General features: G+C 39.3%; 1 protein-coding gene across 7 annotated transcripts in view; it reads right to left on the bottom strand.

The window, feature by feature from the left end:
• Positions 1-25,018, bottom strand: part of ARMH3 (armadillo like helical domain containing 3) — a 181,024-nt gene that overhangs the window by 137,680 nt on the left and 18,326 nt on the right. For 3 of the 7 annotated variants that reach the window (XM_077877890.1, XM_077877886.1, XM_077877891.1), the window contains 13 exons: positions 24,390-24,446; positions 24,099-24,245; positions 21,107-21,235; positions 15,660-15,752; positions 14,817-14,891; positions 14,623-14,709; positions 11,152-11,247; positions 10,502-10,558; positions 9,361-9,404; positions 8,217-8,277; positions 6,434-6,480; positions 5,831-5,906; positions 3,454-3,547 (listed from right to left, as the gene is read on the bottom strand). In XM_077877890.1, the coding sequence (XP_077734016.1) occupies positions 3,454-3,547; positions 5,831-5,906; positions 6,434-6,480; positions 8,217-8,277; positions 9,361-9,404; positions 10,502-10,558; positions 11,152-11,247; positions 14,623-14,709; positions 14,817-14,891; positions 15,660-15,752; positions 21,107-21,235; positions 24,099-24,245; positions 24,390-24,446 (1,063 nt within the window). The remainder of the gene's footprint in view (positions 1-3,453; positions 3,548-5,830; positions 5,907-6,433; positions 6,481-8,216; positions 8,278-9,360; positions 9,405-10,501; positions 10,559-11,151; positions 11,248-14,622; positions 14,710-14,816; positions 14,892-15,659; positions 15,753-21,106; positions 21,236-24,098; positions 24,246-24,389; positions 24,447-25,018) is intronic. The other 4 variants (XM_077877887.1, XM_077877888.1, XM_077877889.1 and 1 more) reach the window with 4 other exon arrangements.

The raw sequence follows: 25,018 nt of genomic DNA, 5'->3' as shown, positions 1-25,018 counted from the left end.
CCAAGATTAAGGACAAGAAGAGCCAGTCTCCAGGAATAGTGCTTTTTTCCTAACCTCCTAAGAAGGGTCTATTGATTCCACTTCTAGCCTCAAGGAAACCAAGAGTGTTCAAGGCCCTTCTTATAGGCACTCTGATTTGTACCTAAGGGAAAGATCTGTATTGAATATAAATGAGCCTTGCTTTGATGAGTCTCCTGCTTAAAATAAGTGACAATTCATTCCTAATAAGGAGAAATCTTGCTCAGTTTTGAGAGATAGACTTTGGGCTGGAAATAACCAAGATGAAATAGAAATAAAAATAAGGCAGAACTATATTCAAATTCTACTCCTTAATCCCTTTCCCCCAGAAGGGAACCTAAAAAAGATTACCAGACTGAAAACTGGTGGACATTACTGACTGGGAAAGCCTAGGAACTGAGTTTTATATACCCAGCTGCTTGCTGTTTCCAATAGAAACTACGTCTTGTCCCCACTCTCTAAGCCTCTCTAAGTCCTAATGAACAATGAAAGGCCAAACCAGGGCTCCTCTACACCCAACACGGGGCTTGAACTCACAACCCTGAGATCAAGAATCACATGCTCCACTGACAGAGCCAGCCAGAAGCCCCCAGAACAGTCTTAATGTAGATTTTTCAAGCTTCTAAGACTTTAAATTAGACTTGTATCTTGTTAACGGTTTTTACACTAAGATATAGAAGCAAAAGGAGGCTAATGTTGGCTCAGACAAGCTAGAGAATCTACAGCTTTCTGCTATGTTTTTACCTGTAGAAGACTCAGTTGAGTTTGGGATATTATTCATAATATGTATACAGAACCATAACAGATCCCTCTGGAATTGTTACAATGTATGTGGAGAATATTTATTAACAAGGGAAAACATTTATATATAATGGTTTCATAACACACAACAAGAATGACAAAAAGCCTTATGATGGAGATCCCTGGGTGGCTCAGCAGTTTAGTGTCAGCCTTCAGCCCAGGGTGTGATCCTGGAGTCCCACATCAGGCTCCCTGCATGGAGCCTGCTTCTCCCTCTGCCTGTGTCTCTGCCTCTCTCTCTCTCTCTCTCATGAATAAATAAATAAAATCTAAAAAAAAAAAAAAAAAAAAAAGCCTTATGAGGAGACATTAGCATGCCCAATCCTTGACTGTTTTCCCACAGGTCAGCCCCCAAAAACTAATAAAAGACCAATATATTTTTATGTTGTCATACTAAAAGGTCTTAATTCATGCTATGGGTTAATTATCTGAAACTATCATTTCAAACTCCAGCCTATTTTGAAGGTCACAGCCCATAATCATTCCTTTGTTAGAGGCATCTAACTGGTAAGTGGAACTTTTTTCCCACTCACACACACCAATAACTGGAAAACTGTCTTATATAATATGTAGAAATATAGAAGTATATGTATTTTTAGTTTACCAGAAAGTCCTCTCATGCCAAGGCTGAGTTGTCAAATGTCAAGTCTGAGCTGAGAACAAATGTTAAATCTAAACTGCTGGCTTTTAAAAATAATGGCTTCAGTGACATACCTTTAAACATAACTGGGCCATTGAGTACCACTATACATAATTAAAAACCAAAACCTGAAAACAAGGTTATAATGTTTAGAATCCCTATAGAAAGGAAATGAACCAGGAGAGAAGAAAAAGAACAAAATAGACAAAATAGAATAAAATCCATCACAAATTAAATTCTCCTTCCTAAGAAAGAGTTATTCCTTGATCTTTGGCTTCACAATTCTTCCCAGCAGCCTCTGTCAAGGGAAATAGTCATTTGAAAGTGGGCTGACTCCATCTTCCCACTAGAAAAAAATAAAAGCTCACTGGTTGTAGGTAAGTAAGCACAAATCCTGCCATTGCATAATCTAGTGTGTGGGTGGAAGTGTTCACAATGAGCAGTTTGAAAGGCAGTTCTCTGAAGCATCCAAACCCCAACATCACATGAAACTCAGATATACAGATATATATATATGTGTGTGTGTGTGTGTATATATATATACACACACACACACACACACACATATATATATGTTTTTTGATATCCATGGTAACTAGACAGGCTTTATCCTTAAAGAGAAATAACAGTATTTCTACTGGATTTTTCAGTGACCTGAAAAAGCAGAGACAAGTAGGTAACCCTTACTACTTGCTCCTCATTTAGTTTTTTTGGAATTTGGTTTTTAGTTCTAAACAGATCCAATTTGCTACCATAGACTTGAATATCAATGGCACCTGCCTGACACATTTTTGTACCAACATCACTTTTACTACCTTAAAACACTACTGCCACAGTGCTACTAAAATTTCAAGGAGAATAAGCCAATCAAAGAAGGTCATTTCACAGACAGTAGAGAGTCACAGAGAAAGGATCAAAGTTAGATTTCCTCTATTTCTTTCTTTTTTTTTAAGATTTTATTTATTTATTCATGAGAGACATACAGAGAGAGGCAGAGACACAGGCAGAAGGAGAAGCAGGTTCCACACAGGGAGCCCGATGCGGGACTCGATCCGAAGACAGGCACTCAACCAAAGGCAGGCGCTCAACCGCTGAGCCACCCAGGCGTCCCTCCTATATTTCTTTACCCAAAATTCAGTCAACATTTTAGGCAAAACCTCAAGTATTAACAAAGATTATTTTTAGGTTAATATACTCTATCAAACACACTCAGATGACACAAATATCATTGAGGAAAATTCATAATTTCTTTCCTGTTACCTTTTTCTTAAATTCCAGCCATAAAATTAATAAAGTAGAAATTCTGTCTGGGTGGGTGTGTTTTAGGAGGAGAAGTCTTAAATACCCACCAAATTCTCAATTATAATACACTCAAAGTTCACTGTTTTCCCACTGGAAGTGCTGATAGATATGTAACAGTGAGTAAAATCCCAGGTTCACTTTCTCATCCATGAGCTCAACAAATATTTATTAAGTAGTGACCATGCCAGGCACTATGCTGGACAGGTAATAGTGAAGAAAACAGACATGGTCCTTGCCCTGACTCGTGTCCTGGATCTTTAGTCTCAACTCACTAACATGAAGTGAACCACTTATTTCTCTGGCCTCAATTTCCTCATTGGCCAATAGGATAACATAAAATAATTTTACTACCTTACATTTATTTCAGAGATATATTCATAAAATATCTCATCAGAGACTCACACCCCAAGAGTTTGGCAGGATAGGCATTACTGACCTCAGCGGTCCCTTTCAGATCTAGCACTCCATTCCCTGAGGACAAGTTAGAGTTATGTAGCTTCTTACACAGAGTAAAACACTTGACTTTTTTTCCCAAAGCTTCCTTTGGAGTTTTAGAAGTCCTGAAGGACAGCACCTCAGATAATTTCTTAGCTGAAAGAATTAACAACTGTATTCTTTGTTCAACACAGCTATGCTCACCCTGAAAGATTCAAGATCATATTAATCAAGAAAACATGAGGTGGGGGGCTTACCATCAGAAGAGGGCGGTGTGGTCCCAAGTGGTGTGGCTGGGGTTGTTGGAGCAGGACTGACAGGGGTTGTCACCAAGCCCATCTCTGGATGACTCTGAAAGAAAACAGAAGCAGGCAAGAAAAGACATAACCCAGTTCTGAGTATCCTTTCCATAATATCCTTTCTGGGATTCCTGGCCTTATCATAATTAGATGGAATGTCCACTGAGGAGGGACCACTTCTTTTTTTTTTTTTTTTAATTTTTATTTATTTATGATAGTCACAGAGAGAGAGAGAGAGAAAGAGAGGCAGAGACATAGGCAGAGAGAGAAGCAGGCTCCATGCACCGGGAGCCTGACGTAGGATTCGATCCCGGGTCTCTAGGATCGCGCCTGTCCGAGGAGGGACCACTTCTATGTTTAGTTCCCTTGAGTACCTGATTACTGTGGATGTTTACTAAACTCTAATAAGAAGCTCTGTGAACTAAACTAAGTTTTCTAAACTAAGTTTCCATTACATAAGTTTTTCTGAAGAATCACGCAAATAAAAAACTGGGGTAAACTGGGGTAGCTCCATTGATTAAGCGTCTGCCTTCAGCTCGGGTCACAATCTCAGGGTCCTGGGATTGAGCCCCACATTGGGCTCCCTTGCTTAGTGGGGAGTATGCTTCTCCCTCTCCTTCTGCCCCCCCCACTCATATTTGCTCTTGATCTCTCAAATAAAATCTTAAAAAAAAAAAAAAATTAAGCAGAGTGGTGGCTATTCCCTTGTTTTCCCCAATAACGTTTTCACTCTTTACCTCCCTCACCCTTCCTTTTTTTTTTAATTTTTTTTTTTTGTAAATTTTTATTTATTTATGATAGTCACACAGAGAGAGAGAGAGAGAGAGGCAGAGACACAGGCAGAGGGAGAAGCAGGCTCCATGCACCGGGAGCCCGACGTGGGATTCGATCCCGGGTCTCCAGGATCGCGCCCTGGGCCAAAGGCAGGCGCTAAACCGCTGCGCCACCCAGGGATCCCTCCCTCACCCTTCCTTTAAAATCAGTTACAGAATCCAGAGAGCAGACAAGTATAATGAGAATAGTAGATAAAATCTCTCATGTTCTCAGTTTTGATAAATAAGTGTCTTCATAGGCAGACCCTAAACCAGCATACTTCTTTTTAAGAATGACCTCATTTAAAAAAAAAAAAGAATGACCTCATTTTGGGTGCAGCCCTGGTGGCCCAGCAGTTTAGCGCTGTCTTCAGCCCAGGGTGTGATCCTGGGAACTTGGGATCGAGTCCCATGTCTGGCTCCCTGCGTGAAGCCTGCTTCTCCCTCTGCCTGTGTCTCTACCTCTCTCTCTGTGTCTCTCATGAATAAATAAATAAAATCTTAAAAAAAAAAAGAATGACCTCATTTTTGGTTAAAACTCAGTGATTCTGGAATGCCTGGTGGCTCAGCAGTTGAGCATCTGCCTTCGGCTCAGGGTGTGATCCTGGAGTTCCAAGATCGAGTCCCACATCGGGTTCCCTACATGGAGCCTGCTCCTCCCTCTGCCTATGTCTCTGCCTCTTTCTGTGTCTCTCATGAATAAATAAATAAAATCTTTAAAAAAACAAAACAAAAAAAACCCCTCAGTGATTCCATACACATCTGCCCTTTGAGAAAAAAAAAGCATAAGTGTTCTTTTAAAAGAAACCTACATACATATTTTAAAACTCTGACTTTAAAATGAAAACACTTTATCAATTTTTAAAGACGGCTTTCATGGACAGCACTTGAGTTCTCCGCCTGTGTTAGTCCCATTCTCTACCAACTCTGGAGTTTATCCTAAGCTGGGCAAGTGACCCAGCACTCAGTATTCCAGACTTTCTGCTTTCAATATTTGTAAACCATTTTTTGTCGTTGTTAACAGCTAGCTTTATGCTAGACAAGATACTTTTTACTTTTCTTCTGTGGAAATTATAATTTCACAGAAATTATTTCTGTGAAATAATAAGACAAGTGATTTGGCCTATTTTATCTCTAGTTGTAATTCTACAATGGTTTTGAAAGCAGAAAGCCTAATACAAAAATCCATATAGGCAGATAATACCAAGGGATGGCCTCTACTCAAAATGAAGTAATCTCTACTCATCTGGGCTAAGAGAATCAGGAAACTGGTCAAAAGATTTAGTAAACTAGTCAAAGCCATTAACTTTTTTGCACGTTATCAGACCCACTCCAACTCCAGATGGAAATATACATATTTGAGGACAGCCTGACGCAAAGACAACTGATATACCTCTGTCACTACCACTTACCAGTACAAAGCAAGGTGCCCTGTACAAAGCACAGCCAGATAGGCTTTACAATGGAGTGGATCTGTATGAAATTCAGGGAAAAGAAGGATTGGAGATTTTAATATAACCAACCTGGGCTAACACTGTGATGAAGTTACGATTTAAATGAACAGCTTCATAAAGTGCCAGAAGGATAGCCTCATTGGTTCTAAAGAAAAAAAAAAAAAACAGAACACATTGGAGAGGCTCTTAAAGCGGAAGAGTTAAAACAGTATGACCATCAAGATGCAATTTCACCCCAGCTCCTCATTATCAATCCCTCTGCGCTTCTAGTGTTCCCTTTGTTTCATCATTGTGTTTATATAAAGAGGAGTCAGGGCCTTAACTTTAATTCTTTAGGACTAGTTCTTATCTACTTCATTTCCCTATTTTCCCTCTCACTTTTCCACCCCAATCCAGTTAAATCCTTAACTGGCTCAGACACCCAGCCCTCTTTCATTTCATTCCAGAGAGGGCTGGGAACCATTTATCAGCTTCTTAGGGCTCAACAGACATGACCACAGTAGTGGTTTCTAAGGGTCCATTATCGTTTAAAGCCCAAGAAACATTTGATAAATCACCATAAAAGTTTGAATCTGTAAAAGATTAGCAAGAGGTAACGTTTCCCTCTCCTATCTAGCCAGAGAACCCACACTAAAGTTCAAGTCACCACACAAAAGAATGTCAGGCACTTACTGCACTGAGATTTTTTCATGGGCATCTGCTATGAACATGCTGCCTACCTGTGGAAGAAAAGAGGAATTGCATACTTATAGCAGGGGAATGTGAGAGGAGCTCTGTGCCAGGAAGCCTTTAGTCAGTGAAAAAAATAAGCTGTGTGCAGGCTGAGGGAACTTGGAACTTTGGCCCACCCATCATACAGCCCACATTCAAGATCTTCAAAGACTCACAAGTAATTAAATGAAATAATGAGAACTCTACTAATCTGTCTTTCCTTAAAGGGCCTTAAAGAAGAAACATCAGGACTTTTGTCCAGCTCTCTTTTTCAATGTGTTAGTAACCACTAACAGCAAATAAATGTTAATCTAGACCTCCTCATTACTCTGCATCTTTGCTGAAAGTTGCTTATTTCAAGTCAGAAACCCATGAAGAACACCACAGAAAGCACCCTGATTTCATCCAACATAAGACTGTCTTTGGGGGAATATTTGAGTTTCAGACCAGAAATGTCTACGTGAGACCTTTTAGATCACAAAATCTTTAGTTTGTGTCATAGGCAGGTCAGTCAAATAAGCAAATGGAGTAGGCTGCCTCCAATATGTGTGATATCAGAGGCACGAAGATGCCCATCCCTGGAAAGGTAAAAATATCTTTCCATCTGCCTACTGATGCCCCAAACTATGCAGCTGGAACCTCCTTGATAATACAAAACTTCTTCTTCCTGGCCAAAAGGAAAGGATCCCTGGGGGCAGTATAATTATATCTAATTTATTTAACCAAATACCAACATAGCATTCATATGGCTCTGACCTCTGAGAGACTTTACGCATTTATGCTTCAGTTAAAAAGCTTATCAAATCCTTTTCTCAGAGTAAGCTCTGTGAAAGAAAGGAAGAAGACATAGGCATTGGGGGGGATAATTGTCTTTTTGGGGGGTAGAGGGATGGCTGTTTTTCGCAATGAATTCAAAAACTGTCTTGCCCTATAGCTGATTACTTGAATACTAATGTCCAAGAAAAAAAGACTTTCTGAATCTGCCTAGATTCTAAGAACTATTAGCTTTATCTCTTAAAAATTAGTCCCAGGCACAATTCTCAATTCTTTAAGAGATGACAACAAATTTTGGTTTTCTACTGTCATGTGAGAACATTAGGCCCAGCAACGCATCATTGTGTGAGGAAAATAAAGTGCTGCAGTAAAAAAAAAAAAAAAAAAAATTAGTCCCAGGTTACCTGGCCCAAAATGCCTACTGTGTCAGGGTGAGAAACCTTGTTCAGGAGTCTTGCAAACTGGATCAATAACTTTCCTAAACTACAGACCTCTCAGTCCATTAAATCTTTAAAGGAGTGGCTCAAATCTATTGCATCAATCACTAGACCACAGGACCAGCTATGAGGAACCAGGTGGCCAGTGTCTGCTGTCAACCAAGAACTTAGAGCTATGCTCAGATCTAAACTGTTGTTTTCAATATTCTGCAGGATCAGTCCTCAAGCATAGCCAGCTCTTCAGGAGACAAAAGTGTGGTTTAACATGTACCCTTTTTTAGCCTTTAAAAAACTGAATTAATTAATTTGAAAAACTCAGTCCCAGAGCAATCAAAGCTCTCTTTTCCCCATCTCACTTGGGTTTGGAAATCAATATAAGAGATACAGCTTTAAAAAAAAGAAAAATCTTCTCTGAGATACTCTCTCCTCATCATGCCATCATCTCAAACATTTGAACTTCTGAGTCCAAATTTGTCTACCCCTGCAGACCGCTTACATTCCTGAGCAGGACAGAAATAACAAGTTGGACTTACCATATTTGTTAAAGCAGAGAAAAAACCACTCTGGTGTTCTTCTTCCTTGTCTTTATACTGCCTGAACAAAAATAACTAAATTCAACTTTAGTATTATTTATCAAGTATGTCTTTGTCCATGGCACTCTAGGTAATCAGGGCAGGGCACTCATAGGATTCACTGGCTCCAGAAAACAAAAGTACTATGACAATCTAGCCAGCCACTGCAGTTTCCCCTGCAAACAAAGAGGCATGCATCTGCTCTTGAGGCAGCGTGTATCAAAATGCCTGGCTACTTTGGGAGAGATTCAGAAAGTAAGCTGCAAACGTGTGAAACTGCTCTAACATATGGCTGATCCAGTTATTTCCCAAACAGACTATTACTTGAAAAGTGTAACAGTGAAATTACTTTAAGGCTGTAACACTGAAAATCTTGTTTGTTTTTGAAGGAAGAGGAGGGAAATCTGTGAGCTGAACTATTTGTGGAGATGGGGCAGATTTGAAATTCCTCATCCAATTGTGTGTGAGCAAAGTCTGGAGAGGAGCAAGCAAGATACCGCCTGGCCCTTGCCAGGATTGGGAAAAATTCTGGTTTCCATTCACTGTATACCAGATACCTTTCTCATTCAAAGCAAGAAGGAAAGCAAGCATCAATGAAGAGAGCCCCCAGAAAAGACAGGGACACTGGGAAGTTGCAGTTGATCCCTGATGAAAAAGAAGCATCCATCAAACTAGGGCTAATTCAGTATGTTTTTCTCTTTCTGTTTAATCTTTTAAGTGTACAAAATGTGGTGCTTTGCAACCTTTTCTACATAGAAAATTATATTTGTAGGATACATGGGGCTAAATGAAGAGGCTGCTTGTGGTTGAAAAACTAGTTAAAATGTTCTGCAATAAAATACCAAAGGTTGCAAAAGAATGTACCTAATAGCTTAAAGAAAAGATGGACACAAACCTGGTGGCTACTTTTCCCCTGGTATCAGATACAATCCCTGCTAAAACCATCAAGCTGAGCTAGAGCAAACACGTCTGCCAGAAGCTAAACCTAAAATATTCTTCTAGAATAGGTAAGGGAAGTTCACCCAAGCACAGGAGCCAAATCTGTTTTCTACTCAACCAATTCAAATGAAAATGAGACCCTTCTCTTCTGGAGCAGTGGACTCACCTGTTGTACTCAGATAAAGCCTGAGCAATCACAAGCCCCATTCCCTAGGAAGAAAAAAGACAACACAGGTGAAATAAGGGGCTGGTGGAAATGCCAGGCCAGGGAAAACACTAATTACAGCCCCAGTGTCCAGATTTTCCTGATTTAACTATCTTAATGTTACTCAATAGAGTAACAAGAAAGAGGGGTGAAATGGACCAGCCCAGGTCACTGACAATTTCACTGGGATCATTTTTACCTCAAAAGAGAAAAACTAAGTTAGAATCGTCAAACAAAAAGCTCTCACATGTCTCTTAAACAGTCACAGTAAGAGTGACAATGAGTCTCACACTAAATGAAGGTGCATAGAGACAAATCACTCTTTCAGGCAATGGGAAAACAGGAAGGTAACAGGAAGAAGCAATAAATGTTAAAGTAACTTATCAATTTTCCCTTTAGAACCTGCTAAATATGACACAAAGATCAATTAAGGCCAGAAAAATGAATCATGTATGCTTTTTTTTCATAAGGGAAATTAGAAGCATGAAGAAGGCAAGATGCCAGACACCTGGTCATTGTCTTCCTCCCTTACTCAGAGATCAGATATTTCCCAAACTTTCTGGACATATGTAGCAGATATATAGATCATCTTCCATGTTCCAGCTTCACTATGTCAGACTGTAAATGCCATCTGGATAGCTCTACAAGAAGGGTTCTCCCATTAGTTTATCATCTAGTTTGTTTTGTTGGTTTTGTTTTGTTTTTAATTTCTGCTTTATTGAGGTATAACAGACATAAAATTGTAAGATATTTAAAGTGTACATCATGCTGATTTGATACATCATCTATGCCTATTCCTATTCTTGGGAATATAACTCACTGAATCTGCAGGATCATCAACCTCAGCACACTATAATACGAAATATAACCAAACATTTCATCATGATAAACAACAAATGTCCCCTCAAACCTTCCTTCCATGACAAGAAGATAAAAGACAAGGCAGTCACAATGATAGTCAAACAAAATACCAATTCCCTCTTTATAGCCAGATGAAATTAATACAATAGCTCTCTGCTCTCTGTTCTTAAATATCCACTGAAAGGCCAGTAATTAAAACAAGTCAGCAATCAAAACAATACACAAGGATCTATATACTCACATTAAGTGTAGCTTCATCATCCACGATAGACAGCTTCACAATATAAGGATTCACAGACTGTTCAACAAGAGACTCAAGGTAAGTGTGACTTAGTTAAGAAACTATAAGCTATTTTAAAAAGTTGTAACAAAAATGCTTCTATAAGACCCTCTCTCTGAGGTGATGCTCCTAATCCCCACATCCAACCCATCCTGCCTACTAACTCCCTCCATTTCCAGTAAATCTCTCAATCACCAAACACACACACACTCCAGTTCTGTTCTACCTCCATTTTCCTCTAGGCTGTATCAGCCCAGGCCTGTGTCTGCTACTTCTCCCATCTTTCCATTTATTTCTAAGAAGCGAACACTCCACAAAACTCACTTTGTCCTATCCTGCCAATAATCTGAGTCCACAGGGACAGCAGTCTTGGGGGGAACATAAAAGTTTCTTTGCCATAAGGCACAAATTTATAAGTTGCTAACTTACAGTCTCATCCCAAAGGTTCCTTAACCATTCCACAAACTATATGCAAGGACTGATTCACCCACCCATAGAACAAAGCCACCTTGGGGGTGGAAAGTGGCAGCTGCTTAACAGCCAGAGAGGCCATTTATGGATCCAATACCCAAATAACACTGCAGGGGAACTAAAAAAAAGGATGTAATTACCCAAACTACAATCTGGTCAGAACACTGGGATTTAATGATGATCCTATCACTTATAGCATTGGAAGATTTCTTGAGTTTTTCCAGACGCACTCTCAGCTGGGCAGCATATGGAAATGGACATATATTTAAACTCATTAAGCAGCTGGGCCATCTCCTACCAGTGGGATGAGAAGCAATGACCTACTCACCTTGAAAATATCCCATACATGTGATATGAGGAAAGACCTCATCTAGTTCAGGCACCAATTCTAACCCAAGGGAAGCAAGGAACAATATTGGTAGTTTTTACAGCAACCAAGAAAACTCATTACTGAGACTTAGAACACCCCCCACACACACAGACCTTATTTAATCAAGTTTCTGAGGGTAACTTTTGAATGTCAACTGGGAGTAGAAAAAGAGACAACTTTGCTTTCTTAACAGCCCAAGTGTTAATAAGGTTTTTTACAACACAATCCAAGGAGTAAAACCCACTCTGTTTGTCCCTTAATCTGACAGAGGAAGGCTCTCCACACTGCTTCTTATAACCAGCAGTTATATCCTGCTGATGTAACAGACAAGATCCAATGAAAGTGGATCCTTAGAAAAGAAAATCAACAGTAGACTGACCTGGAGATGTCATGATGAAGAGAACAACAGAAGGAGCAGGCCACTGTTTCTTGGCATAATTTTTTTAAGTCCTTATTACTCACCTTCCCAAAAGTCCACTGTTTTAGGTAATAATGAGGATTATCTGATTAATAAGAACATTCTATGCTTTAGAATCTTTGAGGAAAAGGGGAAGGTGGCTAAAAGCAAGTTCTAGCCCCTCTACTTACTAATTGTGACAAGATAGACATATTTATTAACCTAAGTTCAACTTCCTCATGTGTAAAATGGGGATATTTTCTTTTCGGGGTTTCTTGAGACTTAAATGAAGTAAGACATATAAAATCCTTAGCACAGGAACGCCAGGGTAGCTCAGTTAAGTATCTGCCTTGAATTCGGGTCATGATCCTAGGGCCCTGGGATGGAGCCCCACATCAGGTTCCCTCTGCCTGCAGCTCCCCCTGCTTGTGTTCTATCAAATGAATAAAAATAAAATCCTTAGCATAGTATCTGACAGACAATAAGGGCTCAATGATTGGTAGCTATGTATTTTCTCCATTAACATTTTTATTACATTTGACGAAAGCTCTTTAGTCAAAAAAAAAAAAAAAAAGAAAAAAGAAAAAGAAAAAAAAATCTTTTCTATCACTTCCACTCTTTAAGTTCAACACCTTACTTGCCTTCCCTGTGATTAGGGGGGCACTCAGCCTCTCTGGCACCTTCGTACCTCACTAGAAAGGTGACAACTTTCTCCATCCATCATGGGATAGATTGTGGTGGGAGCTAGAATGCTATTCTGCCCAGCATACACCCTCTCATACTAGTTTGCATAAAATTTCACCAGCTTTTGGTTTTGCTATGTTCATCTGGAATTCCTCACGTTCCTGTCAAAAACTTTCCTGCTCCATGGTCACTAGGCTTCCTTAATGGTTTCTGGTGAGTGACTTATATCAAAAGCTGCAAAGCCGAGATAAATTATGCCCGCCTGCTTGCCCTTGACTACTATATTAATTCTCCCGTGGCTTCTGACAGACTGGAGATGCATACCTTGCTCCAGAAATATGATTTTCTCTAGTTCCTTGGCCATATCCAATTTTTCAGGCTGACATTTCAGAGAGCCCTACTGGGCTGAGCCAGGGTTCAGTTCACATTTAGAGAAGCCAAGCCATTGCCTCTGAGTGGCCTGCAACCAGCAGAATGTTCTGAAAACACTCATTACTGATGATGACACTTTCCTATCACATATAACTCAACTTCCATTAACTGTCTTCAGCATTTTTCCTCAGCTGTTTTTGTTGCTGTTGTAATAAGGCCTCAGAGGCTATATTACACATGACAGAGATCAAAATGGCTAACATGTCAACCCCTTCAGTTCACCAGTAAAACAGGTGTTGGTGATAAATTACATATTTATTAATCACTCTAACACCATTTGTCAGTTCCTCTACTACAATGAAAACAATCAGCTCCTGGGAATTATAACACATTAACTTTGCTCTACATATTCCAATCCCTTTTTAAATATTTCTCACAGCCTCCCCTCTACTGTATTCTCCTTAAAGCCTAGAATAGACTCTAGGCTTTGTGTTACCCATCACTCTCAACCTCACTAGGAACCATCTCCAAAATCACAAAGTGGGGGTACCCAGCTGGCTCAGTCAGTGAAGCATGTAACTCTTGATCTTGAGGTTGTGAGTCTGAGCCCCATGTTGGGTGTAGAGATTACTTAAATATAAAAAATCTTTAAAAAAGAAAAAAAAAAATAAAAACACTAAGTGAAGATCCAGAAGCTCAGAAGTGAAAAGCCTCCCTCCAGCCAGCCCATTGCTCATAGCACTGCTACATGCTAAGTGAAGAAAGTCAGGTTGTCTCAATGCAGCTCCCGACTTCTAGGTTCAGTAAAGTATTCGTAGTGTCCAGCACTCAGTGCCAAATGTTCCCTATTCCTCCAAATAGGCCCCAATGAGGCCCCTGGTCTTCCCTAAGGGCATTCCTTTTCTGTACATTCTGCCTTTTGAGAAGAATCACATAGAGGCATGAAACCAAGTATAAGTCTCTGAGCTCTGCTCTTCAGCTCCAAAACCTATAAATCTTTCCCTGATTAATTTGGGAACAAAGAGAACTCTAGAATTGACAGGGGTAAGGCTCTGTCTTCAATTTTCCATTTAAATCAGAAAGAGGGGATCCCTGGGTGGCTCAGCGGTTTAGCACCTGCCTTTGGCCCAGGGCTTGATCCTGGAGTCCCAGGATTAATTCCCACATCGGGCTCCCTGTATGGAGCCTGCTTCTCCCTCTGCCTGTGTCTCTGCCTCTCTCTGTATCTCATGAATAAACAAATAAAATCTTTAAAAAAAATAAAAAATAAATAAATCAGAAAGAGTTCCCAGACCAACAGTGGTACTTACACAAGTGGATCGCATCATGGAAATCCAATATACAAAATTCCAATCTTTCAAAACAGATGCATTAGGTCAGTGGTTCCCAATTCTGGCTAATCATCATACCCAACAGGGGAATTAAAAAGAAAAAAACAAAACCGGATTCCCAGTTCCCACTCAGTGTATCAAGAGTAAAGCCCAGAAGTATTTTTTTTTTTCTTGAAAAGTTCCTAGGTGATTTTAATAAGCTAGGTTTGGGAACTACTATATTAAGGGATAGTTACCTACTTAATTAGAAGTTGCACCACAGGATTCCTCTAAATGACCATATCCTCTGCCCCATGCATTTAATATAGAAGTTTTAGAATCTGGTTAAAAGTAATCTATATACCATTTACTAAGAACACATCTTCTACATTAAACAAAATAACAAAGTGCCCTAGGAGTGGCGACATTTAGGAAAATTATAGAAAGATTAGAACTGTCCATTAAGGGGCCCACTTACCTCATATTTCCTATAGTTCACCAACAAAGCCAAGAGGACAACAGCATCATACCCATGCTCCCTGCGACTTGGGGGATGAGACAGTATCTGTAACATGAACCAGAAGTACATGAGTGCCAATTCCTAATTCCTAGGAATGCAGACAGAGAAGATTTAAGGACATGGTTTATCCAAAAGAGAAAGAGGTGACTTACCTGTAAAATTGCTTCAAATATACTGTTGATCATTACATACTCTAGGATAGTGTTCTGGCTGATGTTATCTGTCACCTGAATGCAATAAAAGGGTTTTTAAAGTCTATAGTGAGGCACTCTGTTATCTCAAATATATCGCCACCCCTACCATCGAAGAGAATCAGAAATGTTAAAACATACTACTATTTAGTATACCTTTAATAAGCAACCCTGAAGCTACCAGAGCCTGAGTAGGCAGACACTAGACAAGTAAGAAGTTAGCAAACTAAAACTTCCCAAATCTTTGAATTTCTCTCACACCCTCACGTAAGCATTTACTTAACAGTTTCTTGGGTTTCATTTTCAAACCCAGAGAAAGAAGTTTAAGATCCAGAAATCTCTGAGTGATGGCAGGGAAAGAGAACCACCTGAAGTAAATGAACAACACCCCCCACTCTTCTCCCACTAAACAGTATAGGTCAGCTTCCAGTTATATCAAAATCAGAACAAATAAAAATATTCAGAGTCACAAAAACTGTTTCCAAACAAGACCTAGTAAGAAGAGGAAATCTGTGATGATCCAGAAGACAAGAAATCTCCAAGAGTGGTACCTCTAAAGTGATAAATAACAAGTATTCCGCAGGCTAAAAATGCCAGCAGTTGCTTCAAAGAGCAGCTTCCAGGAAGTGAAAGCCCATTCAACTCACTTCCTTCTATACATTCATATGCAATGGAGTGATATGATGCCCCAGCAGAGAATTTTTTTCTCTTTTCCTTTCTAACTTTAGGCTCAAGTATTCAAATAAGTTTGCCCCTGCTGTTGATAATACCCTTGATAGAGAAACATATAGATGGGTCACTTACAGTCACTAAGCAAAGGAGAAGTTTCAGACATAAACTCTTCAGACTTTCAGAACCTTCTGCACAAAGCAATGAATCCAAACTCTCCATCAAGTTCTGAGAAAGAGATCCATTAAGTATTAAAATATACCAAATATCTCTACTGTGTCTCTGTCCAACTCTGGGTTATATAACACAGGGGCACATGTATAATATACAATGAAGCAACTATATCGTCCCCGTAGGTCTAGGCCTTGCATGATTAGACACAGAAAAGGAAGACTTCAAAGTATAGCTATTTGGGGAAAAATGCTTTAGAACAACTGCACAGAACAATGAAGAATTCACTACTTTACCAAATAAGTATTTGCAGTCTCTCATCCTCATATAAACTTTTAGATTAGAATGAGGTAAATTGTTAAAAGGCCTGATAGGGATGCCTGGGTTGCTCAGGGGTTGAGCATCTGCCTTTGGCTTAGGGCATGATCCCAGAGTCCTAGGATCAAGTCCCACATCAGGCTTCCTGCATGAAGCCTGCTTCTCCCTCTGCCTATGTCTCTGCCTCTCTCTGTGTGTGTCTCTCATGAATAAGTAAAAATTTTAAAAATAATAATAAATTTTAAAAATAAAAGGCTAATGGTTGAATAATAAAGAAAATAAATAAACTAATTAAATAAAATTAAGTCAATTAAATTAAATTAAGTCAATTAAATTAAGAAAAATAAGTGGTTAAGTTAAAGATTAATAATGATTAAATAATTGTAGGTAAAGTATATCTACTTTGATGCAGGCACACTAAACAAACAACAAAGACACAATACCACTACCAGCTATCACAGGTCATATATGCTACCTACCAAGCTAGCTATTTCCACTCTGGCCAATTCCACTAGAAAATGTGATTGGAGTATATCACTTGTACTAACAATAAGATGTCAGACCCAAACTAATCAAAAGATGAAACCCTCACACACTATAGCAGAAGAACAAGAAAAGAAATATTTTACATTTAATGGAGGAGAATGAATGAAGAATAGGATTTAGCATGCTGGAAGCTCAATGAAGCTTCAAAATAAGCTATTTCAACAAACACATAGTGAGGGCCTACTCTGTGCTAAACATTGTGCTTTTAAAGAATTCAAGAAAAAAATGACCCTTGCTCTCAAGGCATTTTTAGTCTACTGGAAGAGAAAAATAAGCAAATAGTTTTAACTTAATGGTTACTATGACAGAAATATACATAGAGAAGAGGAATTATTTTTTTAAATATTTTATTTATTTATGAGAAAGGCAGAGACATAGGCAGAGGGAGAACCAGGCTCCCCACGAGGATCCTGATGCGGGACTCCATCCCTGGACCCCAGGATCACAACATGAGCCAAAGGCAGATGCTCAACCACTGAGCAACCCAGCCTCAGTCCTGAGTATTCCAGGACTCCTCAGGGTTGGGTTATATTTTGAAAAATCAGTAGGAATTAAAACTTGAGTAAGAAAAGAATTCTAGACAGGCAATAGCATGCTCAATGACACATGAGGAACTACATGGACCTGGGTGTGGAGTTGGAATACAAGTAGTTTATTATGGGCAGCCCGGGTGGCTCAGCGGTTTAGCACTGCCTTCAGCTCAGGGTGTGATCCTGGAGACCCAGAATCAAGTCCCACATTGGGCTTCCTGCATGGAGGCTGCTTTTCCCTCTGCCTGTGTCTCTGCCTCTCTCTCTCTTTGTCTCTCATGAATAAATACATAAAATCTTAAAAAAAAAAAAAACAAGTAGCTTATTATTATGGAAGTACAGAGTGAGGCACAGTGGTAAGAGAGGAGACTGGAGAATAAACAGGGAGCTGATCATGAAAGCTGTACAAGGCTACCTAGGGAGCTGGTCTTTATCCTGTTAGTGAAGGGAAACTAATGAAGGGTTTTAAGCAAGAAAGATTTGAGTGTAAGATATATTACTGTGGTATCAGTGTGGATGACAGATTTAAAGATGGTAAGCCTGAAGGGAAGGAGACAAATGAGGACTAATCTACCTATTTTCTGAGCAAGTTGCCATGTCTTATTTGCCTCTATATCCCCAATGCCCGGCACAGCAGAGCCTAACCAACATTTGTCAAAAGAATGAATGAAGGCATCACTGCAATAGTTCAGGTAAGAGATAATGGGAACATTGGCAGTAGGAGGAAAAAAGGAAAAACAGGTATGAGAAATATGAACTGAGGCAAAATTAGCTGATCTTGGGGATTATCTGGATATGAAAGATAAGGGGGAAGAGTCCAGAATGACTTCCAAGTTTTTGGTCTGCGTGACTGAGACAACAGGTGAGCCCATTCTGATGGGGAATGAATGAAAAAAAAAAAAAAAAAAAAAAAAAACAGATGAAGGGAAAACATTTTGTAGATGTCAAGCAAGAGGTACTTTAGGGATGTGTGAGTGGGTATCTTCAGCAACTGGTTAGAGTATACAACTCTGAGTCTCATGACAGGATGTTAAAGCTAAAAATAGAGACAGTAATCAGCAGCATATAGGCAATAGTGAGAACTATGAGAATGAGTGAGATCTGGGATTTTACCACTATATCTATATATATATACACACATACACACATATATATGTATGTATATGTGTATATACGTGTGTATATGGGAGCTCTATAGGAGAGAATTAATAACTAACTCCTTGGGACGCCTGGGTGGCTCAGCAGTTGTGCATCTGCCTTTGGCTCAGGGCGTGATCTCATCCCAGGATCGAGTCCCACATCAGGCTCCCTACAAGGAGCCTGCTTCTCCCTCCTATGTCTCTGCGTCTCTCTGTGTGTCTCTCATGAAAAAATAAATAAAATCTTAAAAAAAAAAAAAAAACTAACTCCAGGTACTAAGTCTTCATGTATTTATAACTGTATATTCATAACTTAAAAAAAAAAAACCTTCACTACAAGGCTTCTTTGTCAAATAGATTATTTTAAATTTAGTGAGTGACAGAAGATGAATTCTTCAAAGTTCATATTATAAATAACCTTCATTCAAGATAACGTCAAACACTATAAATCAGATATCTAGTAAGGGACTTATATCCAAAATATATAAAGAATTCTTACAACTCAACAATAAAAAGACAAATAACTCAATCTAGAAATGGGAAAAGGATGTGAATAGACATTTCTCAAAAAATATATATATTAAAGATCGACAAAAACAACTGTTGACGAAGACGTGAGAAAATTAGAAAGAACCCTTATATGTTGCTGATGGCAATGTAAAATGGTATAGCAACTTTGGAAAACAGTTTGGAAGTTCCTTGAAATGTTAAACATAGAGTTACTATATGACCCAGCAATTTTCCTCCTAAGTACATCCCTAAGAGAACTGAAAACTTACATCCACACAAAAACTTGTTCATGAATGTTCACAGCAGCATTATTTATAATAGCCAGAATGCTGAAATATCCCACATATCTATCAACTGATGAATGAATAAATGATGTGGTATAGGGGCACCTGGGTGGCTCAGTAAGTTGAGCATCTGCCTTTGGCTATGGTCATAATCCTGGAACCCCAGGATCAAGCCCCATGTTGGGCTCCCTGATCAGCAGGGAGACTGCTTCTCCCTCTCTCTCTGCCCCTCTTTGCTTGTGTTTTCTCTCTCTCTCTCTCTCCCTCCCTCCCTCTTTCGCTCATTCTCTCTCAATAAATAAATGAAATCTTTTAAAAATAAACAAATAAAATTATGCAGTGCATTCATACAATGAAATATTAATCAGTAAAAAAAGGAATGAAGTACTGATATATGCTATAACATGGATGAATTGAAAACATCATGCTAAGTGCAAGAAGCCAGACACAGAAGACCACATACAATTCCATTTATATGAGATGTCCAGTATAGGTAAACCAAGAGAAACATACATGAAGCAACTTAATGGTTGCCAGGTGCTGGAAAGAAGGGGGAATGGGGAATGACTGCTAATGGGTACATGTTTTTAGAGTGATAAAAATGTTCCAAAATTAACAGTAGTGATGGTTGTACAATTCCGTGAATATACTAAAAACCACTGAATCAGGGTGCCTAGCTAGCTCAGTCAGTGGAGCATGAGACTCTTGATCTCAGGGTTGTGAGTTTAAGCCCCACATTGGGTATAGAGATTACTTAAAATCTTGGGTCACCTGGTGGCTCAGCAGTTAAGCATCTCCTTCAGCTTAGGGAGTGATCCTGGAGTTCCAAGATCAAGTCCCATATTGGGCTCCCTGCATGGACCCTGCTTCTCCTCTCTCTGCCTGTGTCTCTGCCTCTTGTGAATAAATAAATAAAATCTTTAAAAAATAAAAATAGGGACCCCTGGGTGGCTCAGCAGTTTAGCGCCTGCCTTCAGCCCAGGGTGTGATCCCAGAGTCCCAGGATCGAGTCCTGAATCTGGCTCCCTGCATGGAGCCCGCTTCTCCCTCTGCCTGTGTCTCTGCCTCTCTTTCTCTCTGTGTCTCTCATGAATGAATAAAATCTTTAAAAAGAATTTTAATTGTAAATAAATAAAATCTTAAGAAAAAAAAAAACAAAAAGAAACCCACTGAATTATTACACTTTAAAAGGGTGAACTGCGGGACGCCTGGGTGGCTCAGTGGTTGAGCATCCTGCCTTTGGCTCAGGGCATGATCCTGGAGTCTTGGAATCGAGTCCCACATCGGGCTCCCTGCATGGAGCCTGCTTCTCCTCTCTCTGCCTGTGTCTCTGCCTCTCTCTCTGTCTCTCTCATGAATAAATAAATATTTTTTTTAAAAAGGGGGTGAACTGCATATGTGAATTATCTCTCAATAAACCTGTTCTTTTTAAAAAGTGTCAAATAGTAGAAATAAAAATTCTGATAAAGTCATTGTGTTAAATAAGAAAAGTTAAGTTTAGGGGTGCCTGTCCAGCTCAGTCAGTTGAGTGTCTGCCTTTGGCTCAAGTCATGACCTCAGGATCCCAGGATTGAGCCCCATGTTGGGCTCCCTGCTCAGCAGGGAGTCTGCTTCTCCCTCTCCCTTTCCCCCCTGTTCATTCTCTCTGTGTCTCTCTCAAATGAATAAATAAAATCTTAAAACAAAACAAAACAAAAAAAATCTTAAAACAAAAACAAAAAACCTTAAGTTTAGAAAAGTTACCCTTGTATATTATATTATCCTTGTTATATTTTATTTGAGTTCATAAGTGTTTTTAAGAATATATGAGCACATGATCTAAGTCATAAAATAAACTGCTAAGTCTTTATCCTGGTCTTTATCCTGCAAGGGAAGGATACTTCAATTCAAATCTGATTTTCAACTTTTCCTTTATTCAGACAAACCAAATCTGTAAAACAAAAATATTCAAATTCAAGAACAAATTCAACCATTCATATTTACCTGAGCACAAATCTTCTAGTACATTAACTGTCTGCAGATGGTATCCATGAACAGCTGTCAGAAGCAGCCATTCACAGGCACATCTGCAACTTATGCCTCACCTTCATGCACAACTCTGCCTTGTCAAAGCCCATCAGCATGTTGATAATGTCAAAACCAGAGGTAGACTTATTCTTTTGATGGACTCCTCGAATGAGTGCACATAAGGTCTGCAGAGATGAGAAAGAATTCTTTTGTAAAAAAAAAGAGGAAATCTCAAAACATGAAGGGTACTTGATCTGTCGCCTCACCCTGCAACCTAAGAACCTCCTCCTTACACAGCTGACATTCAATTGCTCTATCACTCTCAGCTCTAAAACAGTCTGAGTCCTACTATGTGCAAAATCCAGAAATTAAAAGAGGAACAGCGGGCAGACCGGTGGCCCAGCAGTTTAGCACTGCCTTCAGCCCAGGGTGTGATCCTGGGGACCCGGGATCGAGTCCCACATCAGGCTCCCCCTACAAAGCCTGCTTCTCCCTCTGCCTCTCTCTCTCTGTCAAGAATAAATAAATAAAATCTTAAAAAAATAAAAAAGGAAAAAAATTAAAAATTAAAAATAAATAAAAGAGGAACAGCAATCGAAACTGTTGTCATTCTCTTTCTTTTGCTGATCCCCTTTTTTTTTTTTTTTTTTTGCTGTTTTTTGGCCATCATCCTCTTTTTAAAAATTGCACTGCAAAGACTGGAAGGTGAATTCAAAAATAAAAATAGTTTTTAAATTTGGTGGAGCTTTCCTTTATTTAAAATTAACTCTAGTATTTACATTATAACTTATAATTTTTAGTATTTTTTAATATTACAAAAGTTATTTCAGTCATATGGTAACAATCAGTTGCTTCAAAACTTAAATTCTTTACAATCCCCATCTACTACTGACTAGCTGTGTAAACCTGGACAAATTAGTTAACTTCTCAGTGCCTCAGTTTTTTCATCCATCAAATGGAAATGACAATAATAGCATCCATCTCATAGGGATGTTGTGAGAACTATGTGAATTAACACTGTAAAGCACTTGGAATAGTCCCTAGAACTTTGTTAATGCTCCAAGAGTAGTGCCTAAAACTTTGTAAAAGCTCTACAAGTCTCAGCCATTATAATAATGTACTATATTTTTATGGGTCACCGAGTGGCTTAATGTCTATTTATTTTCACTGAACTAAAAGCAGTTTACTGTCCATGCCCCCTCCCCAGTGAGCCATTGCAATTACAGGAAATACAATTCCCAACTTTCATTTCAGTTTTCAGTGAGCCCCTACAACTGTGATGCCCAAAATGCAGAGTTTATTGTGTCAAAGTTTAACACAATTACAGGATAAACATGGTCCTTCTTTCTGGGACATCAGTTCAAGAGGCAACTTCTACCATCTACAGATGAGGAAACCGGGGCTCATGAAGTGAGTTACCCAACTATTTAAATTAAAAACTTAAACCCAATCTATCAAAAGTTCTGATAAAATCTTTTATGTTGTCATAGATTCTTCATAGTGTAAGCTCGTCAATCACTGCCTTAGCTATTCAGCCTGATCTCAGCTACAATGGAACTACTGGATTACAAACTATAGAAATTTTGCCCATCATTCATTCAATAAAAATTTACTTCTAAGGGGCAGCCCGCATGGCTCAGTGGTTTAGCGCCACCTTCGGCCTAGGGCGTGATCCTGGAGACCCAGGATTGAGTCCCACATCGGGCTCCCTGCATGGAGCCTGATTCTCCCTCTGCCTGTGTCTCTCTCTCTCTCTCTCTCTATCTCTCTCTCATGCATAAATAAATAAAATCTTTTTAAAAAAATTATTTCTAATAAAGTGCTGAGTATTTACCAGGCACTGTCCTATATACTAGAAACAAAGTACTAATGAAACTACCAAATACCAAAGTCTTTGCTCTCAAGAAGCTTAAAATGTATCCCTATCAACCCAGGACTTGGCACATAACAGTCATTCAAGAAATAATTATTTAGTGATCATGCCACTAAGAACAATGATTCTTAATGTTTTCTAAGTTACAGACCCTTTTGAAAATCTGACGAACGCTCTCTTTCCAGAAAAAATGTACACATGCACATAAAATATTACATATAACTTTGGGAAGTCAAGGACCCTCTGAAACCTTATATTAAGAACTTCTGATCTAGGAATACCTGGGTGGCTCAGCAGTTGAGCATCTGCCTTTGGCTCAGGGCATGATCCTGGAGACCCGGGATCCAGTCCCACATCGGGCTTCCTGCATGGAGCCTGCTTCTCCCTCTACCTATGTCTCTGCCTCTCTCTGTGTATCTTTTGAATAAATAAATAAAATATTAAAAAAAAAAAAGAACTTATGATCTATGGACGCCTGGGTGGCTCAACAGTTCAGCATCTGCCTTCGGCTCAGGGCATGATCCCAGAGTTCTGGGATTAAGTCCCATATTGGGCTCCTTGCATGGAACTACTTATCCTGTCTCTGCCTCTCTCTCTGCCTCTCTCTGTATCTCTCATGAATAAGTAAATAAACTCTTAAAAAGAAATTCTGATCTAGTGAGAAATACTATATTAAGAATTTCTTCTGATTTTTGCTGTAGACTAACTATCCCTGCCTCATAGCTTCCCTTCTATCTCTTCCTTTCCTCAAGTAATCACAAAAATTCTGTCAATCTGCCTTGGCATTAGATCAAATTATACAAGTAGACAAGATTACTAGTATAAAGGTCAATTTGTGGGGCACTTGGGTGGTTCAGTCAGTTAAGTGTCTGCCTTTGGCTCAGGTCATGATCCCAGGGTCCTGGGATCGAGCCCTGCACTGGGCTCCCTGCTCAGTGGGCAGTCTACTTCACTCTCTACCCCTACCCCTGCTTGTGCTCTTTCTTTCTCAAATAAATAAATAAAATCTCTTAAAAAAGAAAGTCAATTTGTTTAACCAGGAAGATGCCTAAACAAACATGGCATAAATGTTTATTATTTAAAGGAAAAAAAAAAACTCTTCACACCTAAGTGCAATTCTAGGTTCCTCAGGTCCCAACATATGTGTTACAATCCCTTTCCAAAAACAAGACTTCCCCAGTTTCCCAAGCTTGTACCTGTAATGCATTGACAACTCGAATTGGATGTTCCTCTCCCAGAGCCTGGATACAGTGTTGAAATAAGCAATTAATGTTATCCTTGATCTTCATTAACTCCTCACCATCAAGAGATTCCAGCTTGCCTTCTAGATACTCCAAGTTCACCTACCAAGGAAACAGTGAAGATGCTATTTTTAGTAACAGTTTTAGTGAATTGTATTTAACATGAGCACCTTTAGTATGGCGCCTAGAACATATAAGAAGGCCATTTCAGTTACCAGGAAAATCCAGAGATAGCATCAGGTTTACCTTCATAAGGAAGAGTTCCTCCCAAAATCGAGGACTGCACTTACTGGGATCCTCTGTCTGAAACCAGAAAATAAGAAGGTTCAATATCCCCAGTTAACACTGAGCATTAAGAATACATCTAAAAGGGCAGCCAGGATGGCTCAGCGGTTTAGCGCCACCTTCAGCCCAGGGCGTGATCCTGGGGATTGAGTCCCACATCGGGCTCCCTGCATGGAGCCTGCTTCTCCCTCTGCCTCTGTCTCTGCCTCACTCTCTGTGTGTGTCTTTCATGAATAAATAAATCTTTTAAAAAAAAAATCTTTAAAAAAAAAAAGATAAGAATACATCTAAAAAAAAAAAGAATACATCTGAAAGAGGGCAACTGGGCAGCTCAGCTGGTTGAGCATCCAAATCCAACTCTTGGTTTCGGCCCAGGTCAATCTCAGGGTCGTGGGATTGAGCCCTGCCTTAGGTTCTGCACTGGGTCGGGAGTCTGCTTGGGATTCTCTCTTTGCCCCTCCGCCAGCTCACGTGTGTGTGTGTGTGTGTGTATACTCTCACTCTCTTGATCTCTCTCTCTCTCTCAAATAAATAAATAATCTTAAAAAAAAGAAAGAATACATCTGAAAGGGTCACTTACATATAATCAA

Source organism: Canis aureus, chromosome 29 (assembly GCF_053574225.1).
Source record: "Canis aureus isolate CA01 chromosome 29, VMU_Caureus_v.1.0, whole genome shotgun sequence".
In the NCBI taxonomy this organism is placed as follows: domain Eukaryota; kingdom Metazoa; phylum Chordata; class Mammalia; order Carnivora; family Canidae; genus Canis; species Canis aureus.
The sequence above is the reverse complement of the archived record's forward strand: the minus strand, read 5'-3'. Positions and strand labels throughout refer to the sequence as shown.